This window comes from Rhinolophus ferrumequinum, chromosome 23 (assembly GCF_004115265.2).
Source record: "Rhinolophus ferrumequinum isolate MPI-CBG mRhiFer1 chromosome 23, mRhiFer1_v1.p, whole genome shotgun sequence".
NCBI classification, from domain to species: Eukaryota; Metazoa; Chordata; class Mammalia; order Chiroptera; family Rhinolophidae; genus Rhinolophus; species Rhinolophus ferrumequinum.
Window position 1 is genome coordinate 5,117,908 of NC_046306.1, and position 27,872 is coordinate 5,145,779.

Below are 27,872 nucleotides of genomic sequence, written 5' to 3' on the forward strand. Positions count from 1 at the left end.
TGAAAATGCAGCGCCTCCCCAGCCCAGGCCAATCAGCTTTTGGATTAGAGAGTTTAACTCCTATTTAAAATGACTCTTTGAATCCTAACGGCTGGGCTCTCGGGAAGACTCGGCGGCTTTGGGTCGGAGGCGAGAGCCAACAGGTGCCTAGGCCTTGGTGTCCTTCTGTGAGGTGGGCAGGCAAAGGCGGCCGGGCTGGGTGGCTTTTTGAGCGGGCGGCGGGCCGGGTGAGAGGGAAGCGAGCACTGAGGCCGCGAGTCCCGGGCTGGAAGAGTCGGGGTGAGAAGGCCTCCCTTGGTTCCCCGTCCCCCTCTGTCCTACGCTTGTCCCTCCCTCCATCCTCTCTTTGTCCCCCTTTCCCTGTTCTCCGTCTCCCGTGCGCTTTGCAAACGCTCTCCCATCTAGCTGCTCCTGGGTACCAAGGCTCCCTGTGAAATGCCGCTTAGTGTTTACTAAACACCTGGCGTTAATGGCGTTGTTGGGGTGGGATGTTTTCTGTTGGGATTCTCCTATTCAGTGAGCGCCTGAGTAAGAAAAAAATACAGAAGGTGTGTGCTGTCTTGGAGTTTATTTCTAGTGGGGGTGGGGAGACAGACGACGAACTAGCAAGGGTAACTTCCAATAGTGATGAGTGGTAGGAAAGAGATAAAACAGTGTGTGTGCGCTTTACCGGGGGCTGCCTTGGGTAGAACAGCCAGGAAAGGCCCTTGCCCTGGCTGGATGGACGAGGGGGTGAATCCATGATAGTCAGAAGCCTTCCTGGGCTTTTCAAACCTTAGACCGCCTATATCGAAATTACTTGGGCGTTTTTCTTAAGCACAGAGGCCCACCCAATGAATCACGAAGGGCTTGGGCATAGGACTCAGGTGTCTACTTTTATCAAGCTCCCCAGGTGGTACTGATGTTTGACAACTAGTGATCTAGACCGGCGCATCTGGGAATGTTGTTAAAATGCAGGATCTGATTTGTTAGGTCTGGGGTGGGCCTGAAAGTCTCTATTTCGAACTGTCCTTGTGATGTATATGTAGCGACTGCTCTTGACGTCTAATGTCTCCTCCTCAGCTTTGCTTGTTTGAATTAAATCCTTTTCAGCAACATACCTCATTTCATTTCCTCTCCACCCCTCTTCATGTATGCAGATATTACTAGGTTGCACGAAGGAAGGAAAAGTCTAAGCCCACAGGGCTTATCTAACAGTTTTCCTGTGTAGAATACCAGGATCGCTGGTTTGAACTGCAGGGATCTTGTGAAGGTCATCTGGTCATGTGACTCCTGAACTTGGCTCCACACCAGAAGCACCTGAGAAGCTGTCTTCCGGGTGCTCTCTCCAGAATTTCTGGATCAAAATCTTATTCCTTGTGCTTATTATTATTAATCTACCTGAGAAGGATATCAAAGTGGAGCCCATGTCTGCAGTTTCTGTGGAAGAACGTTGAATAGGTGTCCTTAGGTCTACGTGATTTCCTTAGTCTGCTGCTTATAATTAATTGTTAGGGAGAGGAAAGCAAGCAGTAGGGTGTGTGAGATTAACATTTGCAACACATGAGCATATATTTCCTTCTCCTTTTTATCTATTGTTTCTCCTACCCACTGTTTGATATAAGGATGCTAACCTCTACAGCCCTGGTCCCATCTTCAAGGTGCAGTGATTTGCATGTACAATAAGTGGATGTGAAAGCCTAGTGTGGGAATGCTTTCTAATTGGATTCTAGAATTCAGAGAGCACCTGGGTGAGAAAAATACAGAAAGATTTCTGCTTATTGATGATCTACTTACTTGACAGGTTGCTGCCTGATTCACAGTATGGGCTTACCACGTGTTGTAAACTACTTTTATGGTTGATTTGCTTTGTTAATGGATTTATTTGTTCCCCATACATTGGCATACATGCCACATGCCAGGCGTGTTCTGGGTTCTGAGGGAGATAGTGAAAAAAATGGGACTGATTCCTTGTTCTCCTGGAGCTTACTCTCTTTGGAGATACTGAACAGGTAGCTGGAGTCTGGGTAGACAGGAAGCAAGTACAAGTAATGTTATGTAAGTAAAATGTTAAGTAAGGGATATGAAGAAAAACGCAGGAGAGGTGGTCTGATAGGGGACATTTGAGCATAGACTGAAGTGAAGGAGCAAGCCGCACTTCTATTGGGGGAAAAGCCTTATAGGTAGAGGGAACAGGAAGTGCAAAGGCCCTGTGGCAGGGAACTCCTTTGAGGAAAGAAAGGAACCCCGTATGGCTGGTGTGCAGTAGACAAGAGATAAGGATGGAGAGGTGGTCAGGGTCCAGGTTCTGAGACTTCATAGGCCTAAGTCTAAGCTAAGTGAAGAAAGGAGTGGAAAAGGAGCGATGGAGCTTGTCATGCTGCCTAGAATGCAAGTAAGATGGAGGCGGAGAATTGACTTTTGGTTTTGGATAGTAGGGGTCAGTCAGAAAGTTGACTAATAAATGGGAGCGGGCTCAAGGGAGGGTGTGAGAAAGAGCAGGTAGTAGAGATGACCGCGTGGACTGTTGCAGAGTTTTGCTGTTGAAAGGGGAGGTGAGAGATGTCATATCTTGAGTCCATTCTGGGGTAGAGGACTTTTTTTTTTTAAAGACCAGTAGGTATGCGAGCAGGCTTATATACTGATGGAAGTGATTCATTAGAGAGAAGATGACGGAGTAGGACGAGTCAGATCAGGAGTGAAGTCTGAGTACTGGGGAAGGGAGGGGATGGGACGCAGTGTATGGGGGGAGGTTGGTCTTATGGGGAAAAGCCCACACCTGTACGCTATATCACGAGAAAGCATTACGCCCTAATCAGCTTCTTGTGGACGAAGAAAAAGGGTAAAATTCTGTGTTGTTGAGGCTTTTTCCAGGCGCTGTCACCCTGATGCAGCGTAACAATACTTTGAAGCAGGTGGGTTTGTATAAATTAAAAGTTCTTCTTTATTCTTTTCAGACACCATGGACAAACCTAAGGAAAACTGCATTTCAGGGCCTGTTAAGGTAAATAAGCTGTGGTCTGAGTCCCATTTATAAAACCCGTATGGAGATCGGTCCTCTAGCTGGAATTTTTTTCACCTCCACTTTGGATTTGTAACTTTAGATCCCCCTACCACATTCCTGGGTATGAATTAATCATTTTTCTCAGCATTCAGTAACATTTTGTTGATTCTCTCACTGTCTTTTTTGCTCTGCTTCGTCTTTTAATTAGCTGTTTAAGTCTCTTTATTCCTCCACTGTATGCGGGATAAGCATGCACATAGTAGACGCCTAATACTTGCCTGTACTTTTTTGCTTGCTAGAAATGAATGTCTGCCATCGTTCTGGTCTCGATTCAGGGAGTAGTAAGCTCAGTGCTGAGTGGCGTGTTAGGGGACTTTTCTGGGACCCCACTTAGAGCCAGGCTCTGGGTCAGATGTGGGACGACAGTGGCGACAATACATGGTCTTTGACTTTGAGGAACTTAGAGCCCTGTTGGGGAGGCGTGTGAGCCAATATCACGCCTTCCTGTACATCTGCAGGACCTGAGTAATTCCGGGGAGGGTGCTCAGTCGGGTAGATTGCAATCCAGGAAGGCTTCACTGAGGAAGGAGCCCTGGTTCTTGGCATTGAATGAATATTTGTGGAGCAGTTGGGGTGAATGAGTCTCATATAAAGGTCCTTCAATGTAAAGAATCCTCAGATAGTTTCCTTTTAGGAAATCAGCCTAAGAATATAAATATGGCTTGAGTTTTGGGGGTGGGGTTTGCTTTTAGATGTCTTCATCTTCAAATAAATGGATACTAACCCTTTTTTACTGGCCAAAGGTATACAATGACCAATGAGAAAAAGGTTAACTTGAGTCACTGTATTTGATTCTCAGTTCGGATGCTGCTTATTTCAGAAGTAATTGACTTTTTACTTAGAAACCCTCTTTTGTAAAACACTCATACCAGTGAGCTGGTGACGGCCTCCGAGGCTTCCCTTTCCAGCACTGTTTCCTTATTTATTAGGAAATTTGTTGAAGCTAGAGGAAGCCCTCCGCCCCATTTTAGTTTGATTAGCTCGGGGTCTTAGAATTAACTATTTTTTAAGCTTGTGATATCCTACTTACAGGCATGTAAATAATATATTTTGGTAATAACTTTTTGAAGAAGCTATGTTTGTTTCCTTTTTGCCAAAGTTTTTTTGGCTCAGATTCATTTTGTTAAGTAGTACATGGAAAATGAAACCTTAGTAAATAATCAATAGTAAGAAGCTTTTTGTGGGAAATCTAGCAAATACGAAAATTCAGACGGTCTTTCAAAACTTCTTCACTCGAAGATCACCACTGTGGAACATTTTGATGTATTTCTTTCATTCCTTCTTCCAAACGTATTGTCAAAGAAATTTCAGTGTAATTGGGATTTTGGTATAAAGTTGCTGTGTTGCAGCTTTCTGCTAAATGGTAATTCCCAAGTCATTGAGAATTCCTGGTATTTGTCTTCCTCTTTAAATGGAAGTTTAGTTAATGAGCATTTGTTTATGGGAACATGGTCTGGAGAGCAGGGCATTGGGGAGGGCTTAGGAAGTATCACTCAGGCATTCCTTTCAGCCACGCACTAACCATATCCTCTGGAAGTTCTGATTAGATACCTTGCCCTGATCCCAGTGTCATCCAATGGCAGTCATGGTTTTGTTATACTAGAAAACAAACTTGGTGAAATTCTCAGGGTATTCAGCTTTTGTTCCTGAAGACCATCAAGTTTCTTTTATTTTCTCTCCCAACCTAGATTACAGTGCCACCTGGTGATGGTCCAAAACGTGTTCCCGTGATGCAGCAATTTCCTTGTCAGCATCCGTTATCTGCGAACAGTGGCCAGGCTCAGCGGGTCTTGTGTCCTTCCAACTCCTCCCAGCGAGTTCCTTCACAAGCACAAAAGCCTGTCTCCAGCCATAAACCGGGTCAGAGTATGAAGCAGAAGCCATTGCAGGCAACCAGTGTCCCTCGTCCTGTCTCCAGGCCACTGACTAACACCCCAAAGAGTGAGCAGCCCCAGCCACCAGCCCCTGGTAAATCAGCATTCTGAGACTTAACTAGACAGTCATTCTTTCTAGTTGCCAAAAAAAAAGAAAAAAGAAAAAACAAAAAACCCAAAAAATGAGTGTATAGACTTGTGTTGAGTGATGTGTGTTGCCCTAGCTTTTATATCGTTTCTACTCGGGGTGGGGAGAAAGTCTGATGTCAGGTCGAAGTAACAGTGTCTCCTGTGGGCCAGGCCTGTGCTAAGAGTGCAGACCTGATTCCTACCTCGTGGTACATTTGAGGCTGAAAAGTTCCCAGGTTCTGGAGTGTGGAGGGAAATCGGGAAAGTGGCTGGACTGAGGCAGGTGGGGCAGGGTCACGGTGGCACTGTGGGCACAGCCGGCCCAGTCGAGTGGGGCTTCGTGCCCTGTGCACTGGGAGGTGACTGGAAGGCTTTTAGGCAGAAGAGAAACTGAGTCGCCTTTTAGAAAGCTTCTTCTGGACATGTGGAATGAACTGGAGAGGAGCAGTGCTGGGCCCAGGGGACCAGAAGGAAGGCCACGGTGGTTCAGGTCCGAGATGGCAGGGGCCTGGTGGGGAGCAGGGTGGACATTAATGGTTACTCCTTACCACCTGTTGCTTGCTCACGCACAGTGGGCTCTGGGAAAAGTGCTCTCTTCATCCACGTTGCCTCATTCAGTCCTTGTAACCGCTCTAGGAAGGGAGTCAGAGTTAGTTAGTAACTCAGTTTCACGAAGCAGGAAGCTGAGTCTCAGAAGCTTTTACTCACCCAAAGCCAGCCAGGATACAGAGGTGAAGGAAATTGGGGTGCTCTCTTTGATGCAGACTGGCTAGAACTACTGGACGTAGGGATGGTGGTCGTACCGGCGGCATAACAGATACTAGTGAACCACGGAAGGAAAAACCAGTTTGGCCCCGCATTCAAAGATCTGAGCAGACTATGCTGTGCTACTGTGGAATTTGATGTGTCAGAGACAGTCCAGAGGAAATGTTATATATATATATATATATATATATATATGTATATTTTCTCTGGATAATAAAATAGTGATTTTGTCACCTTGTTTGTACAATTGGTTTATTTTACATTTTGCTAAATTGATGGCTTCTATTTCTATATTTTCCTCTTGACAATGAATGTAGTGGAAGGAAGGTGGCTGGCTTAGGTTTTGTTGCACATTGTTGATATTTGCATGTAGTGTGTGGACAGTTGGCTGGCCCACCTAGTGGGGAAAAGGTGATGAGGTGGGAGCTTGTCATGGAGGGGAAGACTGGTAATTCTGCCTTCGCAGCTCTTAATTTGGGGGAGAAGCTGCATAATCTTGAGTCTTCAAATTCCCGGAAGGCCAAACTGTATACATATCTGCTCATCTTTACTCTAGAAATCTGCAGACTTCATAAAGTGGCCCTCAGGTTAGGTTGTGGTAGGTTATTTTTGGCTTTTCTTTAAAGATAACTAAAAATGACCCAGATGTACAGTTCTGGACATACCATTAATATTTTGGTGACCATTTTTTGATTCATTTCTGTTCACAGGTTTTTAATTTATTCTGTATAGTTATTCTAAAATAACTATAGTTACTCTAAAAACAGATTTTTTAACTTATTCTATGTAGGAAATAATTCTGAAAAGGAATTGGCATCAAAACAGAAAAACGAAGAATCAAAAAAGTAAGTTTTATCTTATTTACAAAATTCTATGCTCTCAATCTATTAGAATGACCATTTAATTGAAAATTTAATTTTGAGAACTCTTTAAAAAATAAAAAGGTCTTGAAAATATAAATGTTTCCAAATTTCTAATCTTTATTGAAAACAGACGGAATTTTAATGATGAATGTTTACTTAGGGTCTCAAGTTTTTATGACTGCTTTTCAACTTTAGAAAAAGCTTGCATGAATCTGTTATAGAAATGTGTAAAAGTGCCTCTCTACCCTCAGAAGTAACCACATATGGTTTATGTTTGTATGCTTTTTCTATTCTTCTATAGAAGTGCAAGGTTGTTAAAAAATGGGGTCGTGTTGCAGAGTTGTCTACACACATGGCTGTAAGAGTATTTTGACAGTATGAATAGAATTATTGTATTCTTTATAATAAAGGTTGCCTATAATATCTTCCGCAGATATTTTCTCAAAGCCTGCTTTCAATCTCTGAACTGTCTAGACTTTAGAGCACAGTAGGAGGGCCCCGGAACGCACCCAGACTTTTTTGCTTTAGCTGCCTCATCGAGACTTTCGGAGGATCTGAATCCATAGTTCTTGGCCCACCGGCCTGTGGGATCCGTCCTGCTTGCTTTCCCAGAGTGGGTCTCCACCCCAGGGAGTGTTAGCATCTTGGGTTTGGAGGAGAGGAGGCTGTGGTTTGTAAGAGGCCCACAGAGGGTTCTGAGGCACCCTCCCTTCTCTGCCTTCTTACCGAATCCTCGTTATGGCCTTTGGGTGTTGTTAATAGGTCTGTACTTCTGAGCCTTGGGACTCTCCATGGGGTGCTTCAGCTCTGCAAGTCCAGAATGTTCCTGGTCACTGACTCACAGCCAGTGGAAACAGGTGGGGGAGTGGGGGTTTAATGTCTGGTGACGCATTAATGGTGGTTATTGGCTTGGTTCTTGCAGAGGGTACATAGTGAATACGGTAAATATAAAATTGTAGGGTGTGTCTACAACTTATTGTTAGAAAAGATGTGTTTTTCTGTACATTTTAAAATGATCAAATTCTTTCCTAGAAGGCAATGGGCTTTGGAAGATTTTGAAATTGGTCGCCCGCTGGGTAAAGGAAAGTTTGGTAATGTTTATTTGGCGAGAGAAAAACAAAGCAAGTTTATCCTGGCTCTGAAAGTGTTATTTAAAGCTCAGCTGGAAAAAGCAGGAGTTGAGCATCAGCTGAGACGAGAAGTAGAAATTCAGTCCCACCTTAGGTAAGTTTGCAGGTTAATATTCAAGAACTTAAATACAGAACTGAAGTTGCTAAGTGGCAAATGATTATAAACTTCTTTTTAGAAGACCTGTTTCATAATCCTTCCTGCAAAGAGTGATTAAATTTGTCCTTTTTCAAAGATTTGTCTAGACCTAAGTGCTGTGGTCTTGGAAAATCACTTGAAGGTGTATGTTAATGGAGTGATTTATATGAGCATTTTTTGGGGGGGGGGCGGGGGAGAATTAAGGGGAATGATGCTTTTATTCTGATTTGTAAGCAGAGGTTGCAGGTTAGCTTTGGCCAGCGGGTCTTGTTTTCTTTTGGCTTTCAGTGTTTTTTCAAACTTGAATCAGTTGCTAATACTTAAACTTCTGTCTGTATCATGTCTGTCTCCCTAGAGCTGGTGGCTTCGATGGGCTGTCGCTCACTGCCCGACGTCCTCGGCAGCATGTCTGCCGTTCTTGGACACCACTTTTCAGCTGTCTGTCTCACGCATTTGGGTCTCCAGCTACCGTGGGAATGCCTGTCTCTTTTTTTCATTTGCAGGGAATTAACAGTCAGCTGCATTTTCCCCCCTAAGAATAAAGATGGCTTAAAGGAAGGGAATAATAGTTTTCACTAACCCTGAGGTCCATTAATACCTTGAAATGCATGTAAACTGATACGCAGATGTATGTATTTTTCTTCGAGTGGGCCTGTAGTTTCTGATTCTCAAGTGGGGGGTGGTGGGGAGGGTCGTGTGTCCAGAACCAGCTTTCACCACTGCTTCTTACATGACGGTTTGTTTGGTTTTTGGTACAAGTTCTTAGAGCTGCTTTAACATCAGGTGTCAGAGTGTTTATCCTTTGTTGCAGGCATCCAAATATTCTCAGACTCTATGGTTATTTCCATGATGCTACCAGAGTTTACCTAATTTTAGAATATGCACCTCTTGGAGCTGTCTATAGAGAACTTCAGAAACTGTCCAGGTTTGACGAACAGAGAACTGCGACTGTAAGTTTCATTTATTGTCCAGACTAACTCCGTTTCCTCTGTTCCTGGCCTACATGGTGGTATTCCTTTCATTATAGTAGAATGGGTTTTGTTTTATGCAGAGATAGCTTAGTAGGATCGAATATTTGAAGTGGAAAAATCGAAACAAGTTTAATTGTACCATATATACAGATAAAATCACGTACCAGGTGGAAGATTGTGGCTGGTTTGTTTTCACAGCTGTTTTTCTGTGGAAATGTATATAAACAGTTGCCCACTTTAAAAAAAGAAAAAATTATAGACTAGTTTTAGATTTACAGAGTAATTGTGAAGATAGTACAAATCTATTTTCTTCTATTAATACACAATTTATCCTATTAACGTCTTACATTAGTCTGGTATAATACATTTGTCATAACTAATGAACAAATATTGATGCATAACTATTAGCTGAAGTTCATACTTTATTCAGATTTCCTTAGCTTTTTGCTTTTTTTCAGATTAGGCTAGTGTCAATGGGTTTTGGAGAGGAAGATCACAGAGATGAAATGCGTTCTCATCACGTATCAAGGGTACCTACTAGGAACCTGACTTATCACTGTGGGTGTTGACCTTGATCGCCTGGCTGAGGTCGCGTTGGTCACATTTGTCCACTGTAGTTATGCTTTCTCCCTTTCCATACGGTGCTCCTTCAAAGGAAGTTACTATACAGTCCTTAGATACACGTAAGGAGTGTATCTACGTAAATTTGGAATTCTGTACCAGAGATTCATCTGTTCTCCCTAAGCTATTTTTTTTAATACTTTTTTTCTTTTTAATTTTATTGGGGAATATTGGGGAACAGTGTGTTTCTCCAGGGCCCATCAGCTCCAAGTCGTTGTCCTTCAATCTAGTTGTGGAGGGCGCAGCTCAACTCCAAGTCCAGTCGCCGTTTTCAGTCTTTAGTTGCAGGGGGCCAGCCCACCATCCCATGCGGGAATTGAACCGGCAACCTTGTGGTTGAGAGCCTGTGCTCTAACCAACTGAGCCATCCGGCCGCCCCTCCGGAAGCTCAGTGGCAGCTCGTTGTCTTCAATTTAACTGTGGAGGGCTCAGCTCACTGGCCCATGTGGGAATCGAACCGGCAATCCTGTTGTTCAGAGCTCGCGCTCTAACCAACTGAGCCATCCATCGTCCCCCACCCCGAGCTATTTACTCAGTCATTTATTAATAGGGACTCATCAATATTTTATACTTTGAGTTACAATCTTATACTACTTTACTTTGTTGCTCATATTGTTCTTTTTTGTCCCCTGGGTGTTCTTTGACATGGTTCCTGTGTTTTTTTTTGACAAGCCCCCATCATTGTGGGTGTGTGGTGGTGGTTTTTGTGTTTTCTAAAGCACTATCTTGCTTTCTGATACCTACAAGATGCTCTGGCCTCATCTTGTGTATTTCCTGCCCCAGTCCTAGAATCTGCCATTTCTCCAAGGAGCCTGGGTTCCTTTTATTGGGAAATGTTATTAGAAACCAAGATCTGGGCGCTAGATGTGCTCATTGCTACTGGAGTGTCATTACTTATAGACTCTCAGCTGACAGAGAAAAAGGAAGTATGTGTGTATACTAACCTGTGTATCTATCAACATTTCTGTATTTCTCCACCTGTATCTATAGTAAGCAAAGCGTGAGTCCATTACTGCATGGATCATTCTACCTGCCTCCCCTTGCTTTTCTGTAACTTCTCAGTCCAGCATTGAGAAACCTGGATTCCATCTTCCCCTTTATTTATTTATTTATTCAATGCTTGTGTTGTGTATAGTGGTATCAGAACTGTTAACCAGTCATCCCTGTGAGAAACAGCGAGTATATGCATCTAAGATTCGTCTGTATCTCTTCAGGCGTTGATTTTTTTTATTGCTGAATCCTATTTCATTGTACCTCAGTTTATGGATGTACCTCAGTTTATGCCTTTACCTAACTAAAGGCATCTTGGTTACTTCCAGTTTTGGGTAATGCTGAAAAAAGCTAAAAACATTTGCATAAGATTTTATGGGGCATAAGTTTTCAAATCTGTTGGGTAAATACCAAGGGGTGCAATTGTTGGCTTGTATGGTAAGATTACGTGCAGCTTTGTAAGAAACTGTTAAACTGTTTTCCAAAGTGGACCTGCCATCTCTGCATTGCCACCGATGGAGGAGAGTTTCTGTTGCTCCTCGTTCTCGCCAGCCATTGGTGTTGTCAGCTCTTGTGGATTTCAGTCACTCTAATGGGTGTATAATAGCAGCTCAGTGCTTTAATTTACATTCTCTGATGACACGTGATGTTGACCATTATTTCATGGGCTTATTTGCCATCTTTACTGTCTTTGAGGTGTCTGTTCAGATCTTCTGCCCAGTTTTGATTTGTTTTGGTCATCTTATTGTTGAGTTTTAAGCATTCTTGTATATTTTGGCTGCATGTCCTTTATCACATGTGTTTTACAGGCGTTTTCTCCCAGTCTGTGGCTTGTCTTTTCATTCTCTTATGTGTGTCTTTCACAGGGCAGAAGTTTTTAATCTGAAAGTCCAACAGATCAGGTTTCTGTTTTGGGGGGAGGTGGTCTGTTTTTATCTTGTTCCTTTTTTTTTCACAGATTGTATTTTTATTTGAATGAAACTACTTATCTGAAGAAGTCAAGCATCTTAATTTGGGCTGTTTTTTCTGGAATTGGCCGATGATGGGCCTGTTGAATGGTGGCTACTTCCATTTGTTCTGTGTCTCGGGGGAGATCTCTGGGTACTGTGCACACTAATTTTGTTTCTTTTTGGCATTGATCTAAATGGAATTAAATTCTGGTGGTTTTACTTTAACCATCTGTAACCACAGTGCTTTTGGTGGAATGGCCCTATGGCCTTGTTTCTGCAGTGAGGACATACTGGGCTAAGTAGATGTAGGTCTATTTCATTTGCTTCTAAATGTTAGCTAACCAAGTTAGTTTCTTATTTAATTGGCGGTTAACATTTATACTACTTCTCAGTTGTCTTCAATTCAGATGGAGTTTATTCTGGTGTAACTAGGTAACTGTTTGAAAGAAAATAAGATTGGTTCTTTCTAAGATTCTGTGGTAGTTAGGATGAATATGTACACCCACTCACACATGCGCACACGCATGCCTGTTTTCCTTTTCTGATGAATTCAGGTAAAACTAATTGTAGAAAAATGTTAGGGACCTTTGCACGTACCCACAATCTAATGTGCAGGAAGTGGTGCCGGAGAGCTCTGGTTTGCTGACAGCTGCTTGACCTGACCTGAGCAGGGAAAACCCGTTCCCTCTGGAATGCTAATGTGGGCTCTTATCTTAAAGCATCAATACACGTTTGGTGTTAGAAGAGCTTTCCGTCCTCACTTTCACTTTATTATGATCTACATTTTGGTCTCTGGCTTTGGGCTGACAAAGTAAAAACTGTCCTGTTTGACAACATTTGGCTTCTACCCACTTGTGTAGTAAACGTTTTGGTGTAAAACAATGTTCAGTCCTGTATAGCAATTACTTTGGAAAACAAACTCTTCTCAAACTTTAGAGCTAAATATGTCCTTTCAGTATATACTATATAACAATTCTTATCTGTATGTTAAAGCGAATTCTGGACTTGCTAGTTCTTTCTTTAGTTGAGACGGAAACAAAACAAAAGGACTGACTTGCTTGTGTACCTCTAAGCTGATTGATTCCCCCAAATTTAACATGCTATTTAACGTGCCAGTGTACCTGCTTCTTGTTTGTTTATTGACTATTCAGGATTATTTTTTTTCCCCTGAGAATCTTAGTGTAAAGTTTTAGCTTCAAACACATCCTTTTGTAAATTGATCTTGGTTTTAAAAATGGGAATTGACTGTACTTAAAAGATTTTTTTTTAAATTGTGTGTTTTTTAAAAAATCGTTTGTGTCTGACTCCCTAATGTGTACTGATTGTTCAGTATTGACTTAATTCACGGCTGCTGGGCCATAGGTATCATTTGGGATGTAGTTTTAGGCCATAGGTGTTTTTTCTGTCTCAATATCCCATCTGCTGGATTAGCAAATAAGTAACGTAGCACCGAATACCTCATACTTAATACTGAAACTAATTTGGTTCAATTGATTTTTTTTTTTGTCATCAGTTGGTTCTAGCATTTGCTTTAAAATCTACAAAACATATTAAAATCTTTCAGAAGAGATGTCTAAAATTAACTTGTTATATAAAATCTAAAACACAGACTTTCGACACTTTCTTTTTAAATAGTACATCACAGAATTGGCCAATGCCCTGTCTTACTGCCATTCAAAGAGAGTTATTCACAGAGACATTAAACCGGAGAATCTGCTCCTTGGATCCGCCGGAGAGCTTAAGATTGCAGATTTTGGGTGGTCTGTCCATGCCCCATCCTCCAGGTAGGTAATTTTAGAGGTGGAACTTGTCTGGTTTAGCGAAAGCTCAGCCGGGCTAGTCATGAGCTGAACAGTAAAATACCTCCGCATGGGTGTTGTGCTGAATTGGGGCAGGTAACTGACACAGTACGTCGTTGGGGTACTTTAGGCCAGAAGTAAATTAGCGCCTCCAAGGACATTTTTATTCTGTAATCACTTGGGCTATGTTGTGTCCTAGGCCTGGGGTTAAAGACGCTTCATGTCCTTAGAGGCTAATGAATGCGACAAGTAAACAGGTATGACAAGTATCTGACAGAGGTGCAGTGCTGGGCTGATGCAATGGGGGGTGGGGGCAGGCACCCCGCTGCTTCCTGGACCCGGAGGCAGAAGTTCCGGATGGCGGCCGGGGTGAAGCTCTAGAGCTCAGAACACGGTTCTGCAGGGAACTTAAAAACCAAATTGGTTTGGACGGGACTTGCAGGGTGGTAGTTAAAGATCCTCTTTGGTCTGCGGTTGTCTGCGGAATGAATAATCCTTGTCCCCACTGAAAGCTAAAGAAGAGAGATCGCCTACTGAAACAACTTCAATCTTAAGTGAACTTTACAAAATGAGATAAAATATTCTGTTTTAAATATAATTTGGGTTTAAATAAACTTTTGAAACCACATGTGAGGTAGGGCATTTAAAAGCGTGCATCTAAAAGTTTGCTAACTGTGGGGTAGCATGTAAAATTATAACCAGATGACTTTGAGAAATAAAGCCAGTTTAAAAAGAAAAATCGTGTAGCCTCGAATAGGTGCCATGGGGTAGGGACAGCTTTGTTTTTGTTACAGACGACTTCTAATGGTTTCTAGCAATGCACTAAATCTGCTTTGCCGTCTCCCCTATTTTTAAAAATTTGGTTGTCACTAGTGGACACTGTTGGCACCTGGTGAGGTGAGGAATTGTAAGCAACCATGGAGACTTGTAAGCTTTGTGGCTTCACAGGCCCAAGCTGTCCCTTAACTGTCCAGTGGTGCCATCATGATGGGAAGGATAGCACCCTTTTCTGGAAAGGACATTTATGTAAATGTCATTGTCACTTCACCCGCCTCCCAAACGTTAATAACCGTAAGAACTCTCAGGGCATCGTGTGCCGTCACTGGACGCTCCCTGACTCTTAATGATTTTAGTGGCTGTTGTAATCATGGAACCAAGAGCATGTCAACCTGAGCCCCCTTGTTTCTAGGAGAACCACCCTCTGTGGAACGCTGGACTACTTGCCCCCGGAGATGATTGAAGGCCGGATGCATGATGAGAAGGTGGATCTCTGGAGCCTTGGAGTTCTTTGCTATGAATTTTTAGTTGGGAAGCCTCCTTTTGAGGCAAGCACATACCAAGAGACCTACAAAAGAATATCGCGGGTAAGACATAACCAGAAGGGATCCATCACTTGTGTGAGAATCCTTTTTGTCCTTATCGGCCTTACCTTCAGGCTGCGATCTGAATATCTGTACTGTTCTAAACCATGTTTTGTGACTGTCACTTACTGTACTCCAGGTTGAATTCACATTCCCTGACTTTGTACCAGAGGGGGCCCGGGACCTCATCTCAAGACTGCTGAAGCATAACCCCAGCCAGAGGCCGACCTTGAAAGAAGTACTCGAACACCCCTGGATCATAGCAAATGCCTCAAAACCATCAAGTGGCCCAAAAAACAAAGAATCAACTGGCAAGCAATCTTAACCCTGCTGCAGGGGGAGCAGCGGAGCAGCCCGTGGGGCAGGGCTGCTGGATAATGGGTCGGACACAGGCTCCTGACATTCTTACTGCTGCCTGCCTGCAATTGGACGCTCCAGAAAATGTTTGTTTTTGTACCGAGCAGCAGGACTTCGGCTGCCTCATTCAGAAAGTCCCACTTCAGTAAACATGACACTCTGAAGTGAAGTGGCCACGCGAACCGTGCTGATTTCACTGGTTTTATAATCCCAAGGCAGGGTTCAAGTTCAGCCGCCTGGCAGCCTGTTGGAGTAAGGCTTCCTTGTGGGAGGTGAACCTGGAGTCAGAGTGGGCAGAGCGGCCCCTCTGCCCTGACTTGATCGGTTCAAGAGCTGTGCAATAACCTTCCAAGCACCTGGGTGTGTGTGTAACTTATTGGGTGGCCGTGCCTGGTGAAGCTGTCAGAATGAGTATGGTAAATGTTAAAATAAAGACACGTGTATGGACTTGTGATTTTACTTCCATGGCGTCCCTTCAGGAATGCTGGGTGTCTGTCCATCACCGCTCTTAAGCCTGTTTATCTCGTCGTCCTTAACCACTTCCCTTCTGTCTGGGACTTTTGTAAAATAGGAACACGTGCTCTCTATCGCAGGACTTGCTTGGGACACGGAGCTGGTTCTCACTGTGAAGGGCTTTTAAAAAATATTTTTGATAGTTTGTATATTGTTTTTGTGAATACATTAAGATTTACAAAATGATGACTTTAAAATTCTGTGTATGACCTTGAAATTATAATGCATCCCTAGGGGCTCATATGTCTACCCTTTGAGAAACGCTGGGCGAAGCCTGGGACCAGATGGGAAGGCAGAGAGGCCCCTCGTGGTGCTGTCAGGGCTGAGATTCTGGAGCCAACCTGACCAACCACCCACACACACACCCATCCACCCACCCACCCAACCCCCCCCCTCACCCGCCTGACTGGGGACACGACTTGGCAGGATGGCGCTGTGGGGACCTGTGATGGGGAGCCATGGCCGTGTGACGAGATGGTGGAGGGTGTACCAAGTTGGGTGTGAGGACAGCCACCGCTCTCCCTTCATCCTGTAAGTTGTCCCATGTGCCCATGTTGGTCCCTCTTCCAGGCAATGGACACGCAGTGTAGTGCGTGACAGCCCAGCTCAGAGCTGGACTCGGGGTTCTCATCCTGGGGACTCAACTGATAGTTCACAGAAGTGGGTGCCCAGACTGAGCTGCGTAGGGCTCGGGGGTTCACCAGAGCTGCAGGTGGTCAGGACAAGGGGGGTAGGAGTCAGCCATCCACATCCCCACCTGACCAGCTCAGGGCTCTGCCCGTGGTCCCATACGTGGGATCAACTAGTTCTTTGCAAACTGATTTTCCAAGTGTGGCTTTTGTCTCAATTCTCCTGTGAAGGACTGTTTGCTTAACCAGGACCCCTCATTCCTCCCTGACCTAGGGATGTGGGTGCGGCCTGTGTTGTGGCTGATAAAAGTGGAAGCCCCTTCAACAGCCGATAGGGGCTTCTGTCTTTGCCCCTCTGGTCACTTGGCTCCATGGGATATCTGGGCGCGGTGGGGGGAGGGGCTTATTACAGTGGAGCTACGGCCTGTGTGTAAAATACACACACACATCTATGTGGAGTACCTGGGTGACTATTCACCTTTTCACTAGTGGCCTGGAAATGAGTAGGTACCATGAGAAGCAGGTCCGGCCCACTTCTGGTCTCTCATGTTCTCTGTTTCTGATGTGCAAAGTTACAGTTTGTTTCTAGCTGCCAATGTCACCAACCAAAGATGGTGAACTTGACAGCGATGAAGGGAACACTGAGACCTAGTAGAGAAACGCGTTGGCCGACTTCCAATGCAAGGGACTAAATATCAGAAATGTCCTAAATATAAGAAGGTGGCCAACATCAACTCCCGTGTCAAAGGCGATGCAGTAGGGAAACTGCAAAACCACTGAGGAAAGCTGCAGTGTCGTTAGCCCACTGGGGACAAAGGAGCTGTTTTTGGTTCCCAAAGCCTTGAGCTGACCCAACTTTCACCTTCCCAAAGTAGTACTATTCCATGTCCCATCCACCCCAGCTATAGTTACTATGACGTGACAACACCAGTGCTACCAAAGTGTCACTTCCCCAAACAGAATCCCACGCCAGCAAAGAAAATAGCTCGTTGTACAGGCACATTAAGAAACTAGTCACACACAGGGCTGCTTCCTCATGAGAAGACGAATAAAAAGTTCTTCCACTTTATAAAGACGTTTATTTGTTTCACAGAATTTAAGTTGCTCATTGTCAGATAAAAAAATTAGAGGTGAACTGTGGCTTACGTTTCTAAAATAGATCATCCATTTTATTCCCCTAGTTCCATAGAAAGTGTAAATACAAGCAATTTGTACACCTTGCTGGCGAATTGGCACAATGCTCCTGTCCCCTGATCCTTTGGTTTCCTCATCCTCTCCAGGTATTCTGTTTTGACCGCGGGCTGCAGGAGAGTGCAGTTGGGGCTTAGAGGAGAATGCTATGGCTATTTGGTGGGATAGTTGTATTGCTTGCCCTTTTGGTCCACTCCCACATCTCCAAACAGAGTCCAAGTGTAAGAGTTCAGCCCTTAAACCTGTAGGAGTCACTGTCAGCTTTTTCTGCATAGGCATTACTGGGGATGTCTGGTGGGGATGGTGGGGAGACGGTATGGAGGGGGGTCAGGAGCCTGAAGCCAACAGTTTAAATGAGGACGAGACGAGATGAAGGTGCTGGTCTGGTCCATGTGGGGAAGGACCACACTAGTATCGGGCATCCCGCGCAGCTGTGTGGATGCCCCTGGACTTACATCCTAGAGGCAGGTCCAACTTGACACTGGTCAGACCTTTTGGCAATGGGCCAATTGATTTAAAAGGAAAAAAAAGTACGGATCCACTTGAGAGATGTTGCAGTGGAGAAATTTGTTCACAAAGATTTTTTTTTAAATAAAAAGTGATGTGGGTTACTAAGAGCTAACTAGGGAACTGTCAACAGCCAGCCGTACAGCCAGGACGATCAGTTTATAGTTCCTTCACTTTTCTGATTGACCTAAATGTAATTAAACAAACTGAAAAACAAAAACCAAAAAACACTGGGAACCAGAAAGATAAATGCTACTAACGCCCTTGACCAGGGCGGCAGGGCAGAACTGGTTAAACGGGGGTTCCCAGGGTGGAGGGCAGCATGAAATGATGCCGCGTCCCACAGGAATGATCCAAGGGGGTTCGTTCCCCTCTGTCCCCAGGTCACAGCTGTCTTCCACTGACAGCAAGTGCTACTGATTTTCCTTTTCAGAAAGGGATTCAAAATCTTGGGTTTTTTTTTTTTTTTTTTTTTTTTTAAGATTTTATTGGGGAAGGGGAACAGGACTTTATTGGGGAACAGTGTGTACTTCCAGGACTTTTTTACCAAGTCAAGTTGTTGTCCTTTCAATCTTAGTTGTGGAGGGTGCCGTTCAGCTTCAAGTTGTTGTCCTTTCAATCGTAGTTGTGGAAGGCGCAGCTCAGCAACAGGTCCAGTTGCCGTTGCTAGTTGCAGGGGGTACAGCCCACCATCCCTTGCGGGAGTCAAGGAATTGAACTGGCAACCTTGTGGTTGAGAGCCCACTGGCCCATGTGGGAAACGAACCGGCAGCCTTCGGAGTTAGGAGCACGGAGCTCTAACCGCCTGAGCCACCGGCCCCAAAATCTTGTTTTTATTATACATTATTTTAACTCAGTTGAAAAATAGAAGTAGCAACACAATGTAAACATTGTGACAGCAATTCTGGAATGTCTGAAGTTAGAGAGAGGGGATTAGGCAAAGATCGTCTTAGCTTTCCGTGTGCAGTATCCAAACTCCTCTTAGGACACTGGCGTCAGGAACCAAGTGGAGCCATTATTGTTGGACGAGTTTCCATATTTCACCTCCAGAGACAAACGACCCTGACCTACTGTGATGAAATTTGAGGAAACCCACCTGAGGCAGGCCCCGTCACGCCCAGTTTTGAAGGGGTTTTGAGACCAATGAAATACACCAGAGATACTTGTTTTTGTTTCCCCAAAACACGTATAATGAATATGAAGGTGTTGTTGATTCTAATTTAGATCCTGATTACATATTGTTAAGTCTTAAATTCTGCTTCATTAATTGCAGCGCTGGCGGCTGTTTTGCAGAATATTGGATATTAAACCACAGGCAGCCTGACAACAAATATTGGAGGAAAGGGAATTTTAAAATTAGCTTAATGAATCGTTGCCCTTTAAGAATTTGAGCAAAAATTAACCCTTGGGGCTTTTGCAGAAAGACCCTCGCCAATGATCTTCCACAAGGAACATTTCATAAACCAACAGTTTTGTCTGAGATGACAACTCATTTGTGATGGTTTGCTGACATTTTAGATTATGGATACAAGCCCTATGATGAGTAGCACTAACAACATTTATAAAGCAAAAAAATTATAATTACTCAAAAACCTGAATTTTGCTAGCAAAAGTAAAACTTATCGATGAGAACGTAGCAATTAGCCCCTGCCCTTTGCACTCCCCCAAAACAAGACCACTACACCCCTAAAACCAATACAAAATCTGTAAGTTAAAAGAGTTTTTCAGGCCCACAACTGAAGAGTTCGTTAAGGCTTCGCAGCTGGAGGTTTAAAAAATCCCACTTTGCGAAAATATCTGACAATCAAGGGCACAGAAACTAAGGTAATACTGATTCTCACTGGTGCGAACAGCTTGTGGATGGCATAGGCCACCACAAAGGTGCTTGTGCCCGCGGCCACTTTGGATTGCACCAGTGACTCTTTAAATCCGAGCTTCAGCAGGATGGCAGACATGTCCACGCCACTGGAGGGGAACGAGGCCAAAAGAAAAAAGAAAAAGAAGGTTATGACAGCAAGGGGTGAAATTAAGACATCGGTGTGGCTCTGAGAGTTACAGTTATTTTTTTTTTTCAATGTGGTGACAGTAGCTAGATGAATAAAACGTCTCAGGGCAGAAAGCTCTTATTCAGAGACTCTTACATGCCAGTAAAACCCAAACGCTTGTTACGGTCAACAATCTTACCTCGAAACAACCATGTAAAATATGCCCAGGGAGACTAATGAGATCCCGATGTGCAACGACACGCCGACCGCCCCATATTCTTGAAAAATCTTTTTCAGCTGCTGCGACTTGCTTTGCTTTTTCTCCTCTGTGCTGACGTTACCGTCTGTTGTCGCAGTGATTTTGCCGGGGTCCTGGGCACAAACGAAAGAAGGGGATACTCGCTAAGGCAGGAGCAAGGACGTGGGTGGTCTCCACCAGCTTTCATACAAACGCAGTGTTTTACCCTCGTTCTGACCCAGTGACAGCTCAGGCACCCTCTTTCTTACTCAGAGAGCTGAAGCTCATGCCCACTTAGCCAGTAAGTGCAATGAAAGGCAGGGGCCTGGGTTTGACTGGCAGAATGATGGCTCCAAAGATGTCCAGGCCCTAGTCCCCAGAACCTGTGAATGTGTCACCTTACACGGCAAAAGGATTCTGCAGATATGATTAAGCGAAGGCTCTTGAGGTGGACAGACCACCCTGGATTTTCTCAGTGGGGTCCATGTAATCACCAGGGTCCTTAGAAGGGAAAAGAGGGAGGCAGGAGGCTCAGAGAAGCAGCTATGAAGACAGAAGCAGAGTCAGAGATTTGTAGTTGCTTCAATGAAGGTGGAGGAAGGGCTAGGAGCCAAGGAATGCAGGTGCCTCTGGAAGCTGGAAAAGACAGGAAATGGATTCTCCCCCAGAACCTCCAGAAGGAACCAGCCTGCTGACACCTTGACTTTCACTCCGTGAGACCAGTTTGGGCTTCCGACCTCCACAACTGTAAAATAACAAATGTGTGTTGGTTGAAGCCAGTAGGTTTGCAGTGATCTATTACAGCAGCAAGAGGAACTAATAACCGAGGGCTCACACTTGGGGACAACGATGACACTTTATTGAGCACTTTCTCTGAGTCAGGCTGTGCTCAGATGCTTCTCTCCATCTGCTATCTGCTTTTCCTCCTAACAACCTGTAGGTAGGTTCCCTTGTTCTTTCCACTTCACAGAGGAGCAGCACAGGCTTAGAGAGGCTGAGGAACTGGCCCAAAGTCACAAGACTAGAACGCAGGTCATCTGAGCATATGTCAATCATGCCAGACGCTACAAAACAAGCACCATGGGTACAAAACAAAATGGAGCAGAAGCTACGCTATATTGACTTCCAGAATCAAGATTTACCCCTGGGATCTGAACAGATCAAGGAAGGATCGATTTCCAGGCCATAAATACACTGGCCCTGGATTTGTGCAAACAGGTCTTTGCACGTGTCGTCCGTTAACATTTACTGAGCACTACAGGGTCTGGAGTGCTTGTTTGTTTCGTAGAAACAAGAAAATCCAACAACCCTGGGATGTTAAAAAAACAACAACAAAACGCAAAACTCCTTCCCAGTATGGATGTAAGGGCGACGGTGTACTTTTCAAAATTTAACAATTTAGTTTTTTTTTTCCTTTTCCTCTACCTGTTTCACTGACTCTGTCTTCTCGAGGCTATACGCATACCTCCTTAATCTGGTTAATAGGCAAAACTTTGACTTGAAAAAAACTGAGTTAGCCTTCCGCCATCTGGACACAGGCAGCCAGACTGCAATTTCCCGTCAGATGGCGTATGAGTCACCCTTCAATTGGGTCCGAGATAACCATCTCAGAACAAATCAGACCCCAGGAGGTATCAATCCCAAGAGTCGAATAACTAATTCCCCCTTTCCTTTGTTCTTCTTCTTCTTGTGTACCGATAAAGCCTCCTGACCAGTCTAGGAACAGAGAAGGTGGCCTTTGAGACAGGAATTCACTATCTTCCCAGAATGCTGGCATTTTGAATAAACCTACTTTTCTTTCCACCAACCCTCTCGATCATTGGCTCACCAGCGGCAAGTAGCCGAACCTCAGTTTGGTGACATGGAGAGCGCCTTTTTTATCAAAAGATTTCTTTAGCGACAGGCCTCAGATCTCTTCTCGGCAGATAGTATCTGGGTCAGCTCTAGTTAATGGACTTCGCAGAATCCCAGGATGGCTTCTGCCTTGTATTTTTAGAGCTTGCTGCTGTAGAGCCTCACCTGAGAGGCAAGAGGGAGGAGGACGACAGCCCAGAATCCCCCGGAGGTTGGGGCAGGACCCCTGGAATGAAAACGAAGTAATACCAGAGCCCAAAGCAGCACTGTACGGAGCAGTGGCCTCCAAACTCAACAAGGCTGCAGGAGGAGGTCTGGCCGTGCACTGCTCAGAATCATTCTTGACTGAATCAGACGTAACAGCTACACATTTGCCCTTCCTCCCCAAAAGCCTGTACGAAACTCAGATTTATTAGTTTAAAGAGACTTTCTTTTTTAACCTCTCAATTGAAAGAACATCTCTTTTGTTCCCAAACTGTAGTTGGAAGTGAAGGAAAAAACAAACAAAAACAAACCCAAAACACCCAGACGCTTTGGCCTTGGAGTTAATCTCCGTTTCAGTCTAGGCTGCTCAGGTGCCTGGGTAATTAAGTGCTAAGGCCACAGGCGTGTGGACGAACAGTACGTCATCGCTGCCTTTAGCTTTGGCTTCTGCGTGTTTTTTTTCAGACTTATGGAAACAAACACGTAAAAAAAGGGGAGGGCTAGTGAAATCCAGCAAGGGGCTACGGGATCCCAGAGACTGGATTTTGACAGGCAGTAAAGCAGAATGTGTTTTGAAAGGTTTAGGAAAACCACCAGTGTCCTCAGAATGCGCTTTCTATTGAGCCAGACGCTGGGCTTTGCCCGTTAAAGGTGTCATTTCAGAAACCTTGTCACCATCCTGTAATGTGGCCATCCTGTGTCTCCCTCTTTGACGGACAGGAGACTGAGGTCGGGGGGAAATGACGAGCGGGCTGGCAGCACCTAGACTGGTTACTGTGCTGATCACCACTAGGCCACACGACCTCTCAAATCATCAGCAGACTCCCCTTGCAGTCCTGAACATTCTTAAAGGAAGGTATTCCCAGAACTTAAAGGCTCTGGGGGCAGGGGGAGTAGGGAAATTGTCATCGGTCTCCTTTTGGTTGGCCAGCACATGTGACCTGCCTTGTTCTCGACGCCTTTGACTGTCTCTGCCACCCACCAGCCAAGATTGCTGTTCATCTGATAAAGAAGCCCACACCCACCTTTTGGCCGCGGAGGAAGTGCCACAGCTGGGAGTACTGCCAGACGGCAGGCCCTGATAGGACGAGCTGTCTAGTGTGCACTTCCAACTGCCAAACAACATTCGGAGTGAGGCTGGTGACGGGTGAAAGCCCCTCTCATTTCCCACCCTGGACACTTGGCTCCATCTGTCTATTCACAGGACTGAGCAGAGCTGTGTCTGTTAGGGGCCCTTTTCTTTACAACCCCTATTTTGGCAAAAGGCCTTTTGGCCAAAAACAAGAAATAAAAAGGGAGCAGACTTCCAGCTATAGAACAACCAGCATCTATTGCAAGACAGTGGAAGAGACAAAAATATTCAGACACAATGGACAATTTCCTGTTAGCTGGCATCAAGGCTAGTTTTTAACTTGCGAGAGTTAGAATCATCTTACTTGGACAATTTTGTCCTTTTGTCTTGGTAAAAGGAAATATCTTTAAGCATTGTGAGTCATGCGTTTTCTTCCTAGCCCTGGAGGAGACGAAAGAAGCTAAAATAAAAAAAATTTATGAGGGAGTGACGTACAAAGAATGGAAACTATTCACACATTCATTTCTTCGTGAACAATTCACCCTTAGTACCTGCCATGTTAGGCACCGCCCTGGATGCATATAAATTATACATCCCCCCGTGTCTGTACTCAGAATACTCTCAGATACTTGCACGTGTGTGTGTGTTTAATGCCCCCTCCAATACTCATTGATTGACTGATTGAATTTTTATAAGAGTTTATTTGAGCCAAACAGATGACATTACCAGAAGCAAGAGCTCAAACGCTCTCCACCTCCAATATTTATGAAAGTATAAAAGGCTCTGTTAGAAGGGGCAGGAAGGTTTGAGGAATGAACCAAAGATCTTGTGCACATTAGTTGGAGTGACACCTGTTTTCATTTATTCCATAAGTAATATTAGTAATAAACACGATCATGTATTTACTTTGTACCAGGCACTGTTCTGAGTACTTTGAAAATATTAATTGATATAATCCTCACAACATCCTTGTGAGACTGGTACTACTGTCATGCCCACTCAACAGAAGAGGATCCTGGAAGCTCAGAGAGGTTGCGTAACTTCCTGGGGACCACACAGGGAGCACCTGTGAAAGTTGGGGTCCAAACCTGCAAAGTCGGGTCCCAAGGCCTCTGCACTTAACAACTAGGCTCTGTTCCTCACTTAATTCATGAGTGTCTGCTCTGTGCGAGGCAGTGCTCTGAATGTGGGACACAGAGCGATGAACAGAGCAGACAAAACCTCCCCCTCAGGGAGCCTATGGTCTAGTGGGAGGGGCAGGACAGAAAAGGATGGGCCTGCTAGATGTGACAAGTGCTATTGAGAAACACCAAGGAGGGGAGGCAGACAGGTAGGACTGCGGGAAGGGACGTTGTCAGTCTAAAGGTCATCGGGGAAGGGCTCCCTGAAAAGGCAACATGTGACAAATGATGGAATGAGGAGGACACTGGGGCTCAGAGAGAGCAAGTCACATGCCTGAGATTTCCCTCCTCTAAGTGGTAAGTGTAGGCAGACCGGGCCGGGCTGCTCTGCCAGGTGACATGACATCGAGTCAGGTTAAGTGAAAAAGGCGGGTTTCTCCTGTGGCTTCACCTCGTTCCCTGTTAGAGCAGGGGCTCCCCACTGAAGGCAGAGGTGGATGTGTCTCCTGGGCACTTAACTAAATGCCTGGCATATTTGGAGACTCCAGCTGGGCACTGCACCCCCTCCTCCCAGTGAGGCGCCTGCAGGCAGCCAGGAACTGCCCGCAGGGGTGGTGCTGGGCTCTGGCCGAGGCCCACACCTCCATCCTCCTGCTCCCAGGACCCCTGGGGAATTGTTTCCTCAGGGAGATGACTATCTTTTGTCCTAACTTCCAGTTAGGTTCTGATTCCACTTGGATCCCACCGACCTACCTGAGCACAACTCATGTGGCTCTGTGATCGTAAATCCTCACGGAACGTTTGTTCAAGTGCGAGCTCGGCTGGCACTATGCTCAGGCCTACATCAGCTCATGGAACTGTCCCCCAAACTCTTGTTGTGGGGTGCTATTTTCAGCACCTCTGAAAGGTCAGCCAACAGGCTCAGAGGCCTTCTGCACTTGGCCTGAGGTCGCACCGCTGATGAATGGAGGGGTCAGATGGTACCCAGGCAAAGGGACTACAGGGCACAAAGCTTGAGGCAGCGACCCAGGAGGAGGCCAGGTTCTGCGTGTCCCAACTTGTGAGTCCCATATCGCCAGACTCCACTACTTACTACCGTTTTTCTTTAAGGGGACCCACTTGAAGAAAAAACAACTGTGGTAGATTTTTTTTTTTTTACAAGGAAAGCCTGTATTACCATTCCGCATGGAAACCTGTTTTCGCTTACCATACACAGACAGCAACCGAAACGAAACAGCACAGCGTTTCTTGCGGAAGTCTTGCCTAAAGTTTGACGGAGGCCTGCTCTTTTGGTTAGATAAAAAGGGAGTACCAGCAAATGCTGGGAGCTGTTAGAGACAGCGACACCCCCTGGAGCCTTTCTGCTTGGCCCAGAGACGAGGTTTCAATGACTTCAAAAGGGAACAACTCTGATGGCCCAGTGAAGGCCTTAATACCAAGTCTAGGTCCCACCTAAAACTCGCTCGGCTACCGCCGACGCTTTGGGAATTTGGGGGTCCCCCAGCTGGAGACTGTGACCTTGGGCAGATCACTATACTTCCTTGAGACTCAGTTTCTCTAGCTGTCAATTGTAAGGATCGCTTCCTTGGCTTGTAGAGATATGGGGGCTGGGGACCCTGGGGTGCTCGGTCTCGAGAAGCAGTGCCTGCAAATCTCTCATTTGGCCGAAGTGGAACCGGGATCGGGTCCGGGGTGGGGGTGGGGAGGCTTACCTGGCGGCCGCCGCAGCCCCCGCGGGTTGCGCCCAGGAGCCGGGCTTCTGGCCCCGGCCGGAGCAGCGGCAGGAAGAGGGGCGGCGGGGCGCAGGGGGCAGCGGCGCCCAGGAACCAGGTGGCGCGAGGCCGGACCCGGGCGCCCACCTTGCCCGCCGGGCCCAGCAGCGCCAGCAGCCGGGCCATGGTGCGCAGTGAGGCGCGGCGTCTCGCACACAGGGTAAGAGGGGGAGCAAGCGCGGGTAGGCGGGGCCCCGCGGGAGCCTGAGCCCCGAGCGGCGTGGGCGGGGCCAGAGCCGCGCGCGCGCCCTCCTCGGCCCCGCCCACCGGCCCCGCCCCTCCGGAGTCCGTGCCGCGCGGGTGAGGTGGGCGAGGCCGGAGGTGAAGCCCAGCTCAGAATGGGTGGGGCTGGAGATGTGTGCGCAATGCTTGACTCCACCCACCGGCCCCTCCCCTCCTTAGCCGGAGCCGCGTCCTGGGAGGGCAGGGCCTGAGCTGGAACCACTGGCCGAGTGGGCGGGGAGGACGGCCTTGGAATTCATGCAACCTCCATAAATATAGATTACAGTGGATATGTAGGTGATTCCTTTTTGTTTTTGCTATTACAGCTTGAACTTAATTGTCCAGTTCCCACTATACGCGACTTCTTGCAGCAACAGATCCTGTTGGTAACCCTCTCCTTCAAACAGTTTCATCCATTCATTTACTGGCTCATTCAACTCGTGCTTACTGGGTACCGAGTGCGTCTGTGTGGTTTGCTTCCCTCAGTGCCTACTGATTCTTCTCCCTCTGTGAGGCAGGGTCTTTGGAAGCAAACAGTTCAGAGTTGAGTTCTGGAGCTCGTGACAATTAGCTGTGTGGCCCTAAAGGAAGGTATGTAATCACCTTGAACCTCAGGTTTCTTTTTCTGTAATATGGGAATAAGGATACGTGCCTGTATGACTTCTTAAAAAAAATGGAAAGCAGTCCTATCTGTGCACATCAGGCGTGGTATCAGTGTCCCAAAGTCTTCACTCCCCACCCCCCTTCCCTCCATCTTGATACAAATGGCCTTGTGGGGCATAAGGCACCCCCTGCAGACCACTGCTGAACTGGAATCCATGAAATCAAGAGCTATAGTCTCTTGTAAAAGGAGATATATGCATTAGCTCATTTGTTCAGCAACTCTTCATCCAACATCCCAGTCATGTTTGGTGCTGTGCTGGGCACACAGGGAGACAAGAAATACAGGTCAGGGCCCTGGTTCTCGAAATGACAAACACAAAAGGAGAATTCGAGGTCATGCATTCCCAGGACATGGGACTCCCCCACCCCTTAGGCCAGGGTGGAGAATGTCACCACCTCAGAGTGACCCATTTCTCCTCCTGGCCCACTCTGTGAGGGTTCTGTCCCTGTTTGAACTTGGACTGATTTTGGATCCTTATCTCTGCTTTTCTCCATCAATGTGGGGAAGAATCATGGCTAAGAACATGGGCCGTGGAGGCAGACAGACCTGGATTTGATTCTGACTCAGCTACTTACTAACTGTGGCACCTGGCAAGTCACTTCACCGCTCTGCATTCACACACGATCCTCGTCTCTAACATGGGGACAGTGATAGTAAACACTTTAGTTTTGTGTGAGACTTAAATTGGTTGACATCTTTAGAATGCTTAGCCGAATGCCTGGCACTTGCATGGCAGGAGCTCAGAAAACATGATTGAGTTAAGAGGAATTCTGATTCCTTCCGCCCCAGGTTCCTGGGTTTTCTCTTCTTGTTTCTACAAATAAGGTGGAAGATTGGGCCAATGTGTTGGGACTAATGGATTTTATGGGTTGGGGCCAAGCCATGTGGCTTTGGGATCAGATTGCCTGGGG

At 45.8% G+C, this 27,872-nt stretch overlaps 2 protein-coding genes across 3 annotated transcripts; one reads left to right on the top strand and one right to left on the bottom strand.

Moving 5' to 3' along the window:
• Positions 1-51: 51 nt before the first annotated feature.
• AURKA (aurora kinase A) lies at positions 52-15,578 on the top strand. Of its 2 annotated transcripts, none has more exons than XM_033094792.1 (9): positions 52-172; positions 2,937-2,983; positions 4,732-5,011; positions 6,602-6,656; positions 7,707-7,898; positions 8,752-8,890; positions 13,108-13,256; positions 14,461-14,635; positions 14,772-15,578. In XM_033094792.1, the coding sequence occupies exons 2-9, from the start codon at positions 2,942-2,944 to the stop codon at positions 14,955-14,957; spliced, it is 1,218 nt and encodes a 405-aa protein (XP_032950683.1). In that variant the 5' UTR covers positions 52-172; positions 2,937-2,941; the 3' UTR covers positions 14,958-15,578. The 2 variants fall into 2 exon arrangements, with proteins under 2 accessions (XP_032950683.1, XP_032950684.1); XM_033094793.1 differs by having other exon boundaries at positions 70-143; positions 14,772-14,957.
• A 2,978-nt stretch (positions 15,579-18,556) lies between these two features.
• On the bottom strand, positions 18,557-26,256 carry FAM210B (family with sequence similarity 210 member B). The gene is made up of 3 exons (XM_033095486.1): positions 26,016-26,256; positions 20,014-20,186; positions 18,557-19,794 (listed from the first exon to the last, which is right to left on the bottom strand). The coding sequence occupies exons 1-3, from the start codon at positions 26,199-26,201 to the stop codon at positions 19,578-19,580; spliced, it is 576 nt and encodes a 191-aa protein (XP_032951377.1). The 5' UTR covers positions 26,202-26,256; the 3' UTR covers positions 18,557-19,577.
• Positions 26,257-27,872: the final 1,616 nt, after the last annotated feature.